The sequence below is a fragment of the Salvelinus namaycush genome, chromosome 13 (assembly GCF_016432855.1).
Source record: "Salvelinus namaycush isolate Seneca chromosome 13, SaNama_1.0, whole genome shotgun sequence".
In the NCBI taxonomy this organism is placed as follows: Eukaryota; Metazoa; Chordata; class Actinopteri; order Salmoniformes; family Salmonidae; genus Salvelinus; species Salvelinus namaycush.
This window is the reverse complement of record NC_052319.1, coordinates 935,358-950,237: the sequence shown is the minus strand read 5'-3', so window position 1 is coordinate 950,237 and position 14,880 is coordinate 935,358. Positions and strand designations below refer to the sequence as shown.

Below are 14,880 nucleotides of genomic sequence, written 5' to 3'. Positions count from 1 at the left end.
TCTTATCAGAAACATGTTGGGTCATTTTCAAAGCTTTCTATTTCCTTTCAAATGGTCAAGCTGATGTAATTTGGAAATTTTGCACAGAAAATATTTCCTGTTTTTTTAGAGTAATTGCATTTTCTCCCTGGTCCCTAAAAGCCTTTGCTCCACAAAAGAAGTAGAGATGACAGAGAACTTTACCGATTTCAACTAAATTGAAGCATTCATTCCATCGATGTATTATATTATTCTGGTGAGCAAGGTTTTATTTCGTTTTCGACAGCAACATATAATGACAGAAGAGAAGCTGCATGTATCTAATTGTAGACAATTTGACCCAAAAAAACGCTACCTCCGCCTTTGTGCAAGGAGGAGCACTGCCAGAGCCCTACAAAATGACCTCCAGCAGGCCACAAATGTGCATGTGTCAGCATATGGTCTCACAAGGGGTCTGAGGATCTCATCTCGGTACCTAATGGCAGTCAGGCTACCTCTGGCGAGCACATGGAGGGCTGTGCGGCCCCACAAAGAAATGCCACCCCACACCATGACTGACCCACCGCCAAACCGGTCATGCTGGAGGATGTTGCAGGCAGCAGAACGTTCTCCACGGCTTCTCCAGACTCTGTCACGTCTGTCACATGTGCTCATGTGCTCAGTGTGAACCTGCTTTCATCTGTGAAGAGCACAGGGCGCCAGTGGCGAATTTGCCAATCTTGGTGTTCTCTGGCAAATGCCAAACGTCCTGCACGGTGTTGGGCTGTAAGCACAACCCCCACCTGTGGACGTCGGGCCCTCATACCACCCTCATGGAGTCTGTTTCTGACCGTTTGAGCAGACACATGCACATTTGTGGCCTGCTGGAGGTAATTTTGCAGGGCTCTGGCAGTGCTCCTCCTTGCACAAAGGCGGAGGTAGCGGTCCTGCTGCTGGGTTGTTGCCCTCCTACGGCCTCCTCCACGTCTCCTGATGTACTGGCCTGTCTCCTGGTAGCGCCTCCATGCTCTGGACACTACGCTGACAGACACAGCAAACCTTCTTGCCACAGCTCGCATTGATGTGCCATCCTGGATGAGCTGCACTACCTGAGCCACTTGTGTGGGTTGTAGACTCCGTCTCATGCTACCACTAGAGTGAAAGCACCGCCAGCATTCAAAAGTGACCAAAACATCCGCCAGGAAGCATAGGAACTGAGAAGTGGTCTGTGGTCACCACCTGCAGAACCACTCCTTTATTGGGGGTGTCTTGCTAATTGCCTATAAGTTCCACCTTTTGTCTATTCCATTTGCACAACAGCATGTGAAATGTATTGTCAATCAGTGTTGCTTCCTAAGTGGACAGTTTGATTTCACAGAAGTGTGATTGACTTGGAGTTACATTGTGTTGTTTAAGTGTTCCCTTTATTTTTTTGAGCAGTGTATCTCTCAAACTCAACTCTGGACCTCGAAGCCTGTTCCACTGCATTTTTTCATTGGTCCCCTCTAATAAGGGACTGATTTAAACCTGGGACACCAGGTGTGTAGAGTTAATTATCAGGTAAAACATAAAACCAGCAGAGTAAGAGAGTAAGAGTTGAATACCCCTGGTATATACAGTATGAATGGTGCTGCCTATATATTGAAGCCATTGGATGCAATTTGTCATAGTTTATCATGACTTCACACACAACAATGAACTGAGCCACTTAATTAAAGAAATCCTCTCATGACTCTGCTATAGAGGGCTTACAGTTGACGTACGACACCTTGACGTACGACACCTTCTTAGCATAGACAATGCAATTGTTGTGGTAGTCTTAGGCGAGCCATCTTCATTATCACAGTGTCACCTCCAAGTGCCACTCTGACCTTATGGGAGAAAAGTATCTGGCATTTAACTTGGTAGTGGTAGTAATAGTTTTGTGTCTGTTTTAAACTAAGCATCCCATCATCTCCTGCTTCCAGACATTTCACCGCCTAGATTACAAGGGTTGGATTTGCTCCAAACAGTTTCATGTCAGCACACGGCATGTACAACATTGAGTAAAGTATTAGTCTCATATACATTGTCTACTGGTATCGTTTTTAAATTGAGAACATAAAGGCGACAATATGTAAACAATGTGTGAGTTAAGCTATTTTATCCTTCGGATGCACAATGTCAAGGGGTGCATTGCAAATGCCCATAAGGCTAATGTCATCATACTGCAGTAGGCCTATGGCTGCGTTGGCTTTGCATGCCATTATCATTTGCAAAATAGGTTCACATGGCTGATATCCTGAAAAAAAAGTGACAATCAAATAGAGCTTAAACTTATCCAGAGTCTTAAATAAAGGTTTCAGCACAATTGTTTGTACATTAATATGTGATTCTCCTATTATTTGTTGTGTGCTTTGTGTGTATGTAGATGTATCGTTTTCTTGGGCCTAAAAGCATATTCATGTTTAAAGTACTATCTGCTGACAGCTGGAACTGCTAGCTAATCCTTTTACCCTCTTCCATGGTTGTTAGCTAGCTAGCTACCTGGCTGCAAAATGTATTTCAAGTTTGTGTTTTTAATTTACAATGTAAATACATCAGGATAGCTAACTAGCTAATATGAAGTTACCTAGCTGGAGAAATGTAATTCACTTGGCTAGCTATAGGTATGTAAAGTTACTGTTAGCTAGCTAGCAAACATTATGTTAGCCGCTCATTTGAGTTAACCTGCACATAAAGTTCTTGTAGCTATCATTTTCAAAATATATTTACTTGCTTGAATAGGTTCTCCCACTGCCTCCGTTTTCTGGGTCCTTAGAGAAACTAAATAATTGGCAATCTTACAGACGTTTCCAGTGATAGCAAAACGCAGCCAGCCATGTGGACGATTGGATGACTTCCACCAGACTGATTGGTCATCCAACATGGCACCTGGTGTGGTTGCTAGGTGGTTTGTGACGCAACTGCAAACCCTCTATAGTAAGCTGTGTAATGAAAGGAGACGATCCTCATCACAGGGATACAACTGAGTCCATTATGAAATGGTGTGAGGCCAATTACTTGGAACTGAATGTACTGAAGACCAAGGAGCTAGTGGTAGGTTTAAGAAAAAATAAAGACGTTTTTAATCACATTTCAATTAATGGTGATGAGAATTGAACTGTTGACCCGTGTGTAATAGTAGACAACAAACGTAACTGGAAGGAGAACTCTCACAGTGTTTACAAAAAATACAAATCCAGACTACTTTTAAAGGAAGCTTAGATATTTTTATGTATGTTACAAAGGCTTTGCATGTTCTATAGCAGTGTCCTGGTGAGTGTAGTGATCTATGCTATTGTGTGCTGGAAAGGGAATTCAGCTAAGGAGGACTTAAACAAGCTTGACTAAATAATCAAGAAAGCCAGTGCTACAATTGGCTGCAGCCTGGAATCAATGCAGGTCATGTTCATAAAAGGCTGCAAGGAAGAGCACACATGGACAATGACACCCACCCACTCCACAGCGTTCTAGTGCAACACAGGAGCAGCTTCAGTAGCAGGTTCCTTACTGCCCAGAAGTTCCACAGAGAGGTTTAAGACGGTCATTTTTACCCACAGCCATGAGGCGTTTTAACGAGTGTAATTGATCAACGTTTTTTACGAGGTCTTCCTATTTAACAATGTATAACAACGTATTTGTTGTTGTTTATCATGTTGGTCATTGTTGCGTGCCCTGTTCCTGTAAGTCATTGATGATGTATGCTGTGATAAAACAATTTCCCAAATTGAGATTAATAAAGTAATACTCCACTCTCTACTCTACTCAAAACACACTATGCTTTATTACGGGCGATGGGTATGGGCAATCGCTGCATTCTGCATCCGAAAGTAGGCTGGCCCTCTGAAGTCTCGTCGATTCAGGTTTACATTTGACATTTTAGTCATTTAGAGGACGCTCTTATCCGGAGTGACTTACAGTTAGTGGATTCATCTTAAGATAGCTAGGTGGCAAAACCACATGTCACAGTCATAGTAAGTACATTTTTCCTCAACAAAGTAGCTTTCAGCAAAGTCAGATTGGATGCATTGCACTCTTTTTGTTTATAAAGCCCTCCTGCATAAACTTCCACCTTACCATACTTCATTGTTAACTTATGGACGTTTGGAATACCACACCCGGTCTTCGGGGTGGCTAACTCGGGAGATCCCTGGTTTTCGTTTTTTTGCACCTTGCTTGTGGAATGATCTCCAAGGCTCTCTAAAGTTGGATGAATTGGTGCCTTTTAGGGCAATTCAAAAGGCTGATTGAGGACCGTTTTACTGAAAAACGTGATTGTTTTCTATGATCGTGTTTTTTGTGTGTATTGCTGTGGATATTGATGTGGATATTGATGTGTATAGTGAGGTGTGTGGTGTATATTAATCAGTCGGTGCTGTTTAAGATTAGGGAGAACGATTGTTTTTTTTGTGAGCATGGCCTTATTTCTATTACAGCATATTGGATGACTGTCATTCATATTCCATTCACCTAGCTCAACGTAACATCGATAGGTTTAGGCTACGAGATGATACTCAAATTTTCCCTATACCCATCATGAGGTTGCTACAACCTAGCCTACAAGTTAAAGTTTATAACGTAGGTGTACAGGTCGAGAGACACATAGGAGTAATCAAGGTGACACATTCAATAATGTAATTATTAGTCTAAACAGTTCCGTTTTGCAACGAAAATTTGATTTCTATTTGACAAATTCAGGCAGGTCCTTCCCCGTTTCGTTTGCTTCCGTTTAAGAAACGTTTTGCAACAGAATCGGCAGAATGAATACACCCCTGATTAGCCGCACACACAGTTCACTTTCATAGCAGCCACATACAGCATCATCACTGTACTTGTTGGATAATTTATTCTCGCATCTACGCGCCTTTCTGCTCTCACTTTTTTTCCTTCGCTTGAGGACGTCAGTGCACAACACAATAGCTGTCTGTGACCAGGCACAAAAACCTCTCCTAGCCAAATCTTAATACCATTACCGCTAACAGCCTACATCGTTGTCACCATATTAACGTTATAGTCAACAAACTAGAACTAATGCATTAGTAAACCCACAATCCATGTGTACAGTTACGCAGTACAGTGTACAGCAAGCTGTTTAACAGTTACACTGGTAGGTTTGTCTTGACTTGGAAGAGTTGCAGAGTCGGATAGCCTTAGCCAGTTAGCTAACATGAATAGCATTCTTCTCTGTTTTGAGTCAGGCTGTTGAGTAACGTTAGACTAACTTTGCTGCATTAGCTAAGTAAGTGAAAGTTAAACTAAGAAGAAGAAAAAAATGAAACAAAGATTAAACTAGCTCTCGCTCTCTCTGTTGCTTCTTCTTAATTTTTTGAAGATATGTATTTGTTCCAAACTGTTTAACCTATTGTCTTTCTCTTTGAGTCAACTACTCACAACACTCGATGCACTGCAGTGCTAGCTAGCTGTACCTTATGCTTTCAGTAATAGATTCACTCTCTGATCCTTTGATTGGGTGGACAACATGTTAGTTCATACAGCAAGAGCTCTGATAGGTTGGAAGAAGTCCTCCGGAAGTCATCATAATTACTGTGTAAGTTTATTGAGGGGGTGAGAACCATGAACCTCCTAGGTTTTGAATTGTCAATGTACCCAGAGGAGGACAGAAAATAGCTTTGCTACCTTAGAGGGTGTTGTTGAGGTGATTGTATACCATTGCTAAACAGTGTGTTTTAATCAGTTTTTGGTGACGTGAATATATTTAGTATAGTTTTATTTTAAAAGGATAACTTTTTTTAGGGTTTCACTATTTAGAATTGTGTGTGTGTTTGTGTGTGCGTGTGTGTGTGCATGTGTGTGTGTCCATGTTTGCGTGTGTGTATTTGTACTCGTACATATCTTAGTGTGTGTGTGTGTGTATGTGTGTGTGTACTTACATGTGTGTTTGTATGTGTGTCTGTGTTTGTGTTTGTGCAAATGTCTGTGTGTGTGTGTTTGTACTAACTGGTGTGTGTGTATGTGTGCAGGGCCTGCTGAAGGTTGCGATTGACAACGCGCGGGCCCAGGAGAAGCAGGTGCAGCTGGAGAAGACGGAGCTAAAGATGGAGCTGTTCAGGGAAAGAGAGCTCCGGGAGACCCTGGAGAAACAGCTCGCTATCGAACAGAAGAACAGAGGTACGGACTGAGAGAGGGTGCGTGTGTGTGTGCGTGTCTCTGTGTGTGTGTCTGGTTTGACAGAGGTATGCATGCTCCAAAGCTCATTAAAACACTTTAACACACACGTCTAAATAATGAAAGTGGTCAAACATACATGAGAAGACTGCTGTGTGTTTCTGTGCAACCGCTTCCAATGAACCACTTAGTATTGTCCCCCACCACCGCGAGAGATCAGCTAATTATGGATACACATATTGAATTATCGACATGAATGATTCATCATCATTCTAAACAAAAGTGACACAAATAACACTTAAGTTAACACACTTGTGTTATTTAAAGCGCTACACAAGTTGAATAAAATACTCTATTATTTAATGAGCCAATTACATAAAAAAATTGTCTAAGTCCCTCTAGCAGTTTGCAGCTTTGAATTCAATATAGTTTGCTAAGAATTCAGGCAAAGTCTAATTTCCAGCACGAGCCAGACTAAGTGTTCTCAATCTCCCTTTGACATCAATTCATGATTTTGAGTGAACGTCCCATGTTAAAAATTTGGCTTAAATGTTACCTCAAACTCAGTTTCAACTCTGTTGTTTGCCACATGTTTCTGCCCTGTAGTTTTGTCAAGTTTCCCTTGTCTTTTACCACAATGGCCACTTGCCAAGTATTTGTAAATATCAATTTATTCCTAATTGACATGCTTGGATAGAAAAGGGTTAAATAAAAGTACATTTGAAACATTTGTCCTTTTCTTTCTTTTCCACCGCAGCAATAATCCAGAAGCGCTTGAAGAAGGAGAAGAAGGCAAAGAGGAAACTTCAGGAGGCTCTGGAGTACGAGTCCAAGAGGAGGGAGCAGGCTGAGCAGTCCCTCAAACAGCCCTCGCCCTCAGAAGGCCTGCGCTCACTCAATGGTGAGTTGTGTTTTTAATGAAATGTTCATGTTACACACTACTTAAAAAATGTAGCAGTCTTTATTTAAAGTGCATTTAAAATCGCAACACACTTTACAGTGAAACAAAAAAGAACGGAGGAGATAAAATAAACAGACAGCAGCAATGAAGTAAAAATAGTGTCTGAAATAAAACAAACAAAAAAAGTGAATGTATCCATATGCTTTTTGCATGTACTTCACTGTTTGCAGCAAATACATTTGCCACTTGGGGATCAGCCTTAGCTAAAGACAAAAAAATGTATTTGCAGTTACATTCAATCCCGGTGTTGTGGTAACAACTCACATAGTGTTATTGAGTTATTGTCTTTACATTTTGGAAGTAGGAGTAAGCTAAATCATGATGCAGCAGGGCATCTGACTGTTGAATCATCCAACGTGTTATTGTATCAGTTGTTTTTCACTTATAACCAATTGAGTTTTTCAATGAAAACCTTTTAGTGTAGCTGCTTCATTTGAAGGATGTTTAACAGCAGTTCCGGTATATCTCTCTGCTCTCCCAGACTCACTGACCCCAGAGACGGAGAGTGACCGCAGTGCTGGAAGAACAGATGCTGAGAGGACAATACAAGGTACTTGAACCTGAGGAGAAGATAAATCTCTCTCTTGCTCACTCTCTCTCTCTGTCTTCCTGTTTCACTCCCTCTCTTTCACCCTCTCTCTCTCTCTCTCACGTTCACCCTCTCTCGCCATTATCTCACTTCATCTCTCTATTTATCATTCTTCCTCTGTCTGTCCATCTGTTAGTCTGTCTGTACCCCCCCCCCCCCCCCCCCCCCCCCGCACCTTCTCTATTTGAGCATTATTGTAACTAACAGCATGCCATCTGGGGCACAGCACTGGGTCAAGATTGCATGGCCTTCAACAGACATAACAGTAGTATTTTATTACAGGGAGGGAAGTATGGCACTCACATGTGCCATGAACAGTTTGGATTGACTGTTTAGATTTTAACAAGCAGCGAGGTTTTTGCGTAACCCAGAGAAAAATAACAAGTCATAAGTGTTGTTAAAGGAGAGATATGGTTTTAGATTGTTAATGACTGCACCTTTTAATACTGGTAATGATACAAGATGTGTGTGTGTGTGTGTGTGTGTGTGTGTGTGTGTGTGTGTGTGTGTGTGTGTGTGTGTGTGTGTGTGTGTGTGTGTGTGTGTGTGTGTGTGTGTGTGTGTGTGTGTGTGTGTGTGTGTGTGTGTGTGTGTTCTTACCTTTATTTAAGCAGGGAGTCATGCTGACCCCACCCACATAATTTACACAATACATGAAAAGCAAATACAAAAAATACATCTATCAACGAGACTTCAAGGAGGGCCAGCCTACTTTCTGATACAAAATGTGTAATGAACCTATCACCCGTAGTAAAGCTCAATGTGCTATGATAAGTGTCCAATGCCTTCAATACAGTGGCAGCTGCATTCATATAGACCAGTGGTTCCCAAACGTTTTATAGTCCCGTACCCCTTCAAACATTCAACCTCCAGCTGCCTACCCCCCTCTAGCACCAGGATCAGCGCACTCTCAAATGTTGTTTTTTGCCTTCATTGTAAGCCTGCCACACACACACACACACTATACGATACATTTATTAAACATAAGAATTAGTGTGAGTTTTTGTCACAACCCGGCTCGTGAGACGTGACAAAGAGCTCCTATAGGTGCAGGGCACAAATAATAATACACTGAGATCCTCAGAGCCCTTGTGAGACCATATGCTGACACATGCACATTTGTGGCCTGCTGGAGGTCATTTTGCAGGGCTCTGGCAGTGCTCCTCCTAATCCTCCCTGCACAAAGGCGGAGGTAGCGGTCCTGCTGCTGGGTTGTTGCCCTCCTACGGCCTCCTCCACGTCTCCTGATGTACTGGCCTGTCTCCTGGTAGCGCCTCCATGCTCTGGACACTATGCTGACAGACACAGCAAACCTTCTTGCCACAGCTCGCATTGATGTGCCATCCTGAATGAGCTGCAATACCTGAGCCACTTGTGTGGGTTGTAGACTCCGTCTCATGCTACCACTAGAGTGAGAGCCCCGCCAGCATTCAAAAGTGACCAAAACATCAGCCAGGAAGCATAGGAAGTGGTCACCACCTGCAGAATCACTCCTTTATTGGGGGTGTCTTGCTAATTGCCTATAATTTCCACCTTTTGTCTATTCCGTTTGCACAACAGCATGTGAAATGTATTGTCAATCAGTGTTGCTTCCTAAGTGGACAGTTTGATTTCACAGAAGTGTGATTGACTTGGAGTTACATTGTATTGTTTAAGTGTTCCCTTTATTTTTTTGAGCAGTGTATAATAATAATCAATAATTTTGCTCTTAATTTAGCCATCTTACATATAAAACCTTATTTGTTATTGTGAATAACTCACCACAGGTTAATGAGAAGGGTGTGCTTGAAAGGATACACACAACTCTGCAATGTTGGGTTGTATTGGAGAGAGTCTCAGTCTTAAATAATTTTCCACACACAGTCTGTGCCTGTATTTAGTTTTCATGCTAGTGAGGGCCGAGAATCCACTCTCACATAGGTACGTGGTTGGAAAGGGCATCAGTGTCTTAACAGAGCGATTTGCCAAGGCAAGAAACTCAGAGCGCAGCCCTGTCCAGAAATCGGGCAGTGCCTTCTGATTAAATAACATTTTCACAGAACTGCTTGTTGCAATTTCGATGAGGCTCTCTTGTTCAGATATTGGTAAGTGGACTGGAGGCAGGGCATGAAAGGGATAACGAATCCAGTTGTTTGTGTCATCCGTTTCGGGAAAGTACCTGCGTAATTGCGCACCCAGCTCACTCAGGTGCTTCGCTATATCACATTTGACATTGTCCGTAAGCTTGAGTTCATTTGCACACAAAAAAATCATACAATGATGGAAAGACATGTGTGTTGTCCTTGTTAATGCAGACAGAAAAGAGCTCCAACTTCAAAATCATAGCCTCAATTTTGTCCCGCACATTGAATACAGTTCCTGAGAGTCCCCGTAATCCTAGATTCAGATCATTCAGGCGAGAAAAAACATCACCCAGATAGGCCAGTCGTGTGAGAAACTCATCATCATGCAAGCGGTCAGACAAGTAAAAATGATGGCAAGTAAAGTAAAGAAAACTTTAAGCTCGTCTCTCAATTAAAAAAAACGGGTCAATACTTTGCCCCTTGATAACCAGCGCACTTCTGTATGTTGTAAAACTGTTACATGGTCACTGCCCATATCATTGCATAATGCAGAAAATACACAAGAGTTCAGAGCCCTTGCTTTAACAAAGTGAACCATTTTCACTGTCATATCCAAAATGTCTTTCAACCTGTCAGGCATTCCCTTGGCAGCAAGAGCCTCTAGGTGGATGCTGCAGTGTACCCAAGTGGCGTTGGGAGCAACTGCTTGCACGCGCATTACCACTCCACTATGTCTCCTTGTCATGGCTTTTGTGCCATCAGTAAAGATACCAACACATCTTGACCACCACAGTCCATTTGATGTCACAAACCTGTCCAGTGCTTTAAATATCTTCTCATGTAGTCTCATGTAGTTTCCACTGGTTTGCTGAAGAGGATGTCTTTCTTAATTGACCCCCCATAAACGTAACGGACATATACCAGGAGCTGTGCCAGGCCCGCCACGTCTGTTGACTCATCCAGCTGTAACGCATATAATTCACTGGCTTGTATGCGAAGCAGTAATTGTTTTAAAACATCTCCTGACATGTCACTGATGCATCGTGAAACAGTGTTGTTTGATGAAGGCATTGTCTGTAAAGTTTTTGGGCCTTTTCCCCCAGCATTGTCCCAGCCATATCTGCGGCAGCAGGAAGAATTAAGTCCTCCACAATAGTATGGGGCTTGCCTGTCCTAGCCAGTCGGTAGCTCACCATATAAGATGCTTCTAACCACTTCTTATTAATGGAACCTTTTGCTTTTATTCATGTCTTACTACTCAAAAGTCGTCTTTTTTCTCGCTCTAAAAACTTCTGTGGCTTATTTTTCAAATTGTCATGTTTCGTTTCTAAATTACTACGCAAGAGTGAAGGTTTACCGTGAGAGAGTAACGGTTAATGTGATTGGATGTTAATTATTTGACTAGGATACCTGAATTTGACATTGTGTTGTTATTTCGCTGAACACTAGATGGTTGAATTTTTTTTTAAGGCAGTGAAACGAGGCTACTCACCCAAATGTATAGCCCCGTTGGAAAATATAAATTTACTGTTTGAAAATGTGAAGAATTTTTAAAATAAAAAATCTATATCCACTACCATTCAAAAAATCAGCACAACAGTTTTCAGCTGTGCTAACAAAATTTACAAAGGGTTTTCTGATGATCAATTAGCCTTTTAAACTTGGATTAGCTAACACAACATGCCATTGGAACACCGGAGTGATGGTTGCTGATAATGAGCCTCTGTACGCCTATGTAGATATTTCATAAAAAATCTGTCGTTTCCAGCTACAATAGTCATTTACAACATTAACAATGTCTACACGGTATTTCTGATCAATTTTATGTTATTTTAATGGACAAAAAAAATGATTTTCTTTTAAAAACAAGGACATTTCTAAGTGACCCCAAACTTTTGAACGGTAGTGTGTGTATATATATATATATATATATATATATATATATATATATATATATATATATATATATATATATATATATATATATACATTTGTTTTTTTAAATGTGTATCACATTTTTATTTAAAGTACCCCGACGGCATTGCACTTACCCCTGGGGGTACCCTTCCCCAGTTTGGGACTACCTGATATAGATGATATAGCCATAGTCAATTAACGGAATGACTATTGACTGATTTATTTGTTTTTTTTGCTGATTAACTTCTTCTGGCTGCAAGCCCTAAGTCGGGATCATTATGACAACAGCCACTTCAAGTGCAGGGCGCGAAATTCAAAATATATTTTTTTGAAATATTTAACTTTCACACATTAACAAGTCCAATACAGCAAATGAAAGGTACACATCTTGTGAATCCAGCCAACATGTCCGATTTTTAAAATGTTTTACAGCGAAAACAGCATGTATATTTATGTTAGCTCACCACCAAATACAAAAAAGGACAGACATTTTTCACAGCACAGGTAGCATGCACAAAGCCAACCTAACTAACCAAGAACCAACCAAACTAACCAACAAACAACTTCATCAGATGACAGTCTTATAACATGTTATTCAATAAATCTATGTTTTGTTCGAAAAATGTGCATATTTCAGGTATAAATCATAGTTTACATTGCAGCTACAATCAGAAATTGCACCGAAAGCAGCCATAATAATTACAGACACCAACGTCAAATACCTAATTACTCATCATAAAATATTTCTGAAAAATACATAGTGTACAGCAAATGAAAGACAGGCATCTTGTGATTCCAGCCAATATTTCCGATTTATTAAGTGTTTTACAGCGAAAACACAATATAGCGTTATATTAGCTTACCACAATAGCCAAAAATACAAGCCATTTCCCAGCAGTAAAAGTTAGCGATCGTAACAAACCAGTAAAAGATATATAATTTTTGACTAACCTTGATATTCTTCATCAGATGACAGTCCTATAACATCAGGTTATACATACACTTATGTTTTGTTCGAAAATGTGCATATTTAGAGCTGAAATCAATGGTTATACATTGTGCTAACTTAGCTACTTTTTCCCACAACGTCCGGATTTTTTTCTGACACTTTTTTTGACACACATATTCTGACCAAATAGCTATTCATAAACATAACTAAAAAATACATGTTGTATAGGAAATGATAGATCCACTAGTTCTTAATGCAATCGCCGTGTTAGAATTCTAAAAAATAACTTATTTTCGACATACAGCTTCGGTATAGCTAGAGTACCCAAAAGCTGGGCGCCGACGACTAGTTCACATGTACGACAGATATATGAAATAGCATCATAAAATGTTTCCTACTTTTGCTGATCTTCCATCAGAATGTTGTACAAGGTGTCCTTTGTCAAGAACAATCGTTGTTTGGATTTAGAACGTCCTCTTTCCCTCTCGATTTAGCAAGCACACTAGCCAAGTGGCACGAATCTCTCCATGTCAACAAACGGAAGAGAACGGAACACGGCAAAACTCCCGAAAAAATTTCAATAATCTGATTAAACTATATTGAAAAAACATACTTTACGATGATATGGTCACATGTATCAAATAAAATCAAAGCCGGAGATAGTAGTCGCCTATAACGACAGCTTTTCAAAAGGCAAATCCACGTCCCTCTTCGCGCCTTTCTGAAAACAGGAAATGGGGGACACGTCATTCCAAGAGCTGTAATTCGAGTCCAGATCAAGTTACACAGTTCATTTCTTCTCTCACTCCTTGTCGACATCTAGTGGAAGACGTATGAAGTGCATCTAAACTAATAAATAACAAGGACTTCAATAGGCAGCCCCTAGAACAGAGCCTCAATTTCAGACTTTCCACTTCCTGTCAGGAAGTTTGCTGCAAAATGAGTTATGTTTTACTCACAGATATAATTCAAACGGTTTTAGAAACTAGAGAGTGTTTTCTATCCAATAGTAATAATAATATGCATATTGTACGAGCAAGAATTGAGTACGAGGCCGTTTGAAATGGGCACCTTTTATCTGGCTACTCAATACTGCCCCTGCAGCCCAAACAGGTTAACCTCTCTAGGGTACGTGAGACGGTAGCATCCCACCTCTTGAACAGCCAGTGAAACTGCAGGGCGCCAAATTCAAAACAACAGAAATCCCATAATTAAAATTCCTCAAACATACATGTATTTTACACCATTTTAAAGATACACTTGTTGTAAATCCAGTCACAGTGTCGGATTTCAAAAAGGCTTTACGACGAAAGCAAACCAAACGATTATGTTAGGTGAGTGCCTATTCACAGAATAGCACAGCCATTTTTCCAGCCAAAGAGAGGATTCACAAAAAGCAGAAATATAGATAAAATGAATCACTAACCTTTGATGAACTTCATCAGATGACACTCATAGGACATGTATGTTTTGTTCGGTAAAGTTCATATTTATATCCAAAAATCTGAGTTTACATTGGCGCGTTACGTTCAGAAGTTCAAAAAGATCCTTTGATTTTGCAGAGAGCCACATCAATTTACAGGAATACACATAATAAACATTGCTAAAAGATACAACTGTTATGCATGGAATTTTAGATGCACTTCTCCTTAATGCAACCGCTGTGTCAGATTTCAAAAAACTTTACAGAAAAAGCAAACCATGCAATAATCTGAGTCGGCGCTCAGAGCCCAATCAAGACACAAATATATTCGCCATATTTTGCAGTCAACAGAAGTCAGAAATAACATTATAAACATTCACTTACCTTTGATGATCTTCATCAGAATGCACTCCCAGGAATCCCATTTCCACAATAAATGTTTGTTTTGTTCGATAATGTCCATCATTTATGTCCAAATTCCTCTTTGTTGTTCTAGCGTTCAGTACACTTTCCAAACTCACGACGCGCGTTCAAGTCCAGCGGAAAGTACGGACGAAAAGTAAAAAAAGTTATATTACAGTCCGTAAAAACATGACAAACGAATTATTGAATCAATCTTTAGGATGTTTTTAACATAATTCTATAATAATGTTCCAACCGGAGAATTCCTTTGTCTTCAGAAAAGCAAATGGAACAGGAGCTACCTCTCATGTGAATGTGCATGGTCAGCGCATGGTCAGCACGTGGCTGCTGGCAGACCTCTAACTCATTCCCCTCTCATTCGGCCCCACTTCACAGTAGAAGCATCAGACAAGGTTCTAAAGACTGCTGACATCTAGTGGAAGCCTTAGGAAGTATGGCAACATTACCATA

At 40.6% G+C, this 14,880-nt stretch overlaps 1 protein-coding gene across 1 annotated transcript in view; it reads left to right on the top strand.

The window, feature by feature from the left end:
* Positions 1 to 14,880, top strand: part of LOC120058168 (dachshund homolog 1-like) — a 268,628-nt gene that overhangs the window by 246,534 nt on the left and 7,214 nt on the right. The window contains exons 8-10 of the mRNA XM_039006634.1: positions 5,961 to 6,108; positions 6,863 to 7,006; positions 7,548 to 7,616. Coding sequence (XP_038862562.1) covers positions 5,961 to 6,108; positions 6,863 to 7,006; positions 7,548 to 7,616 — 361 coding nt within the window. The remainder of the gene's footprint in view (positions 1 to 5,960; positions 6,109 to 6,862; positions 7,007 to 7,547; positions 7,617 to 14,880) is intronic.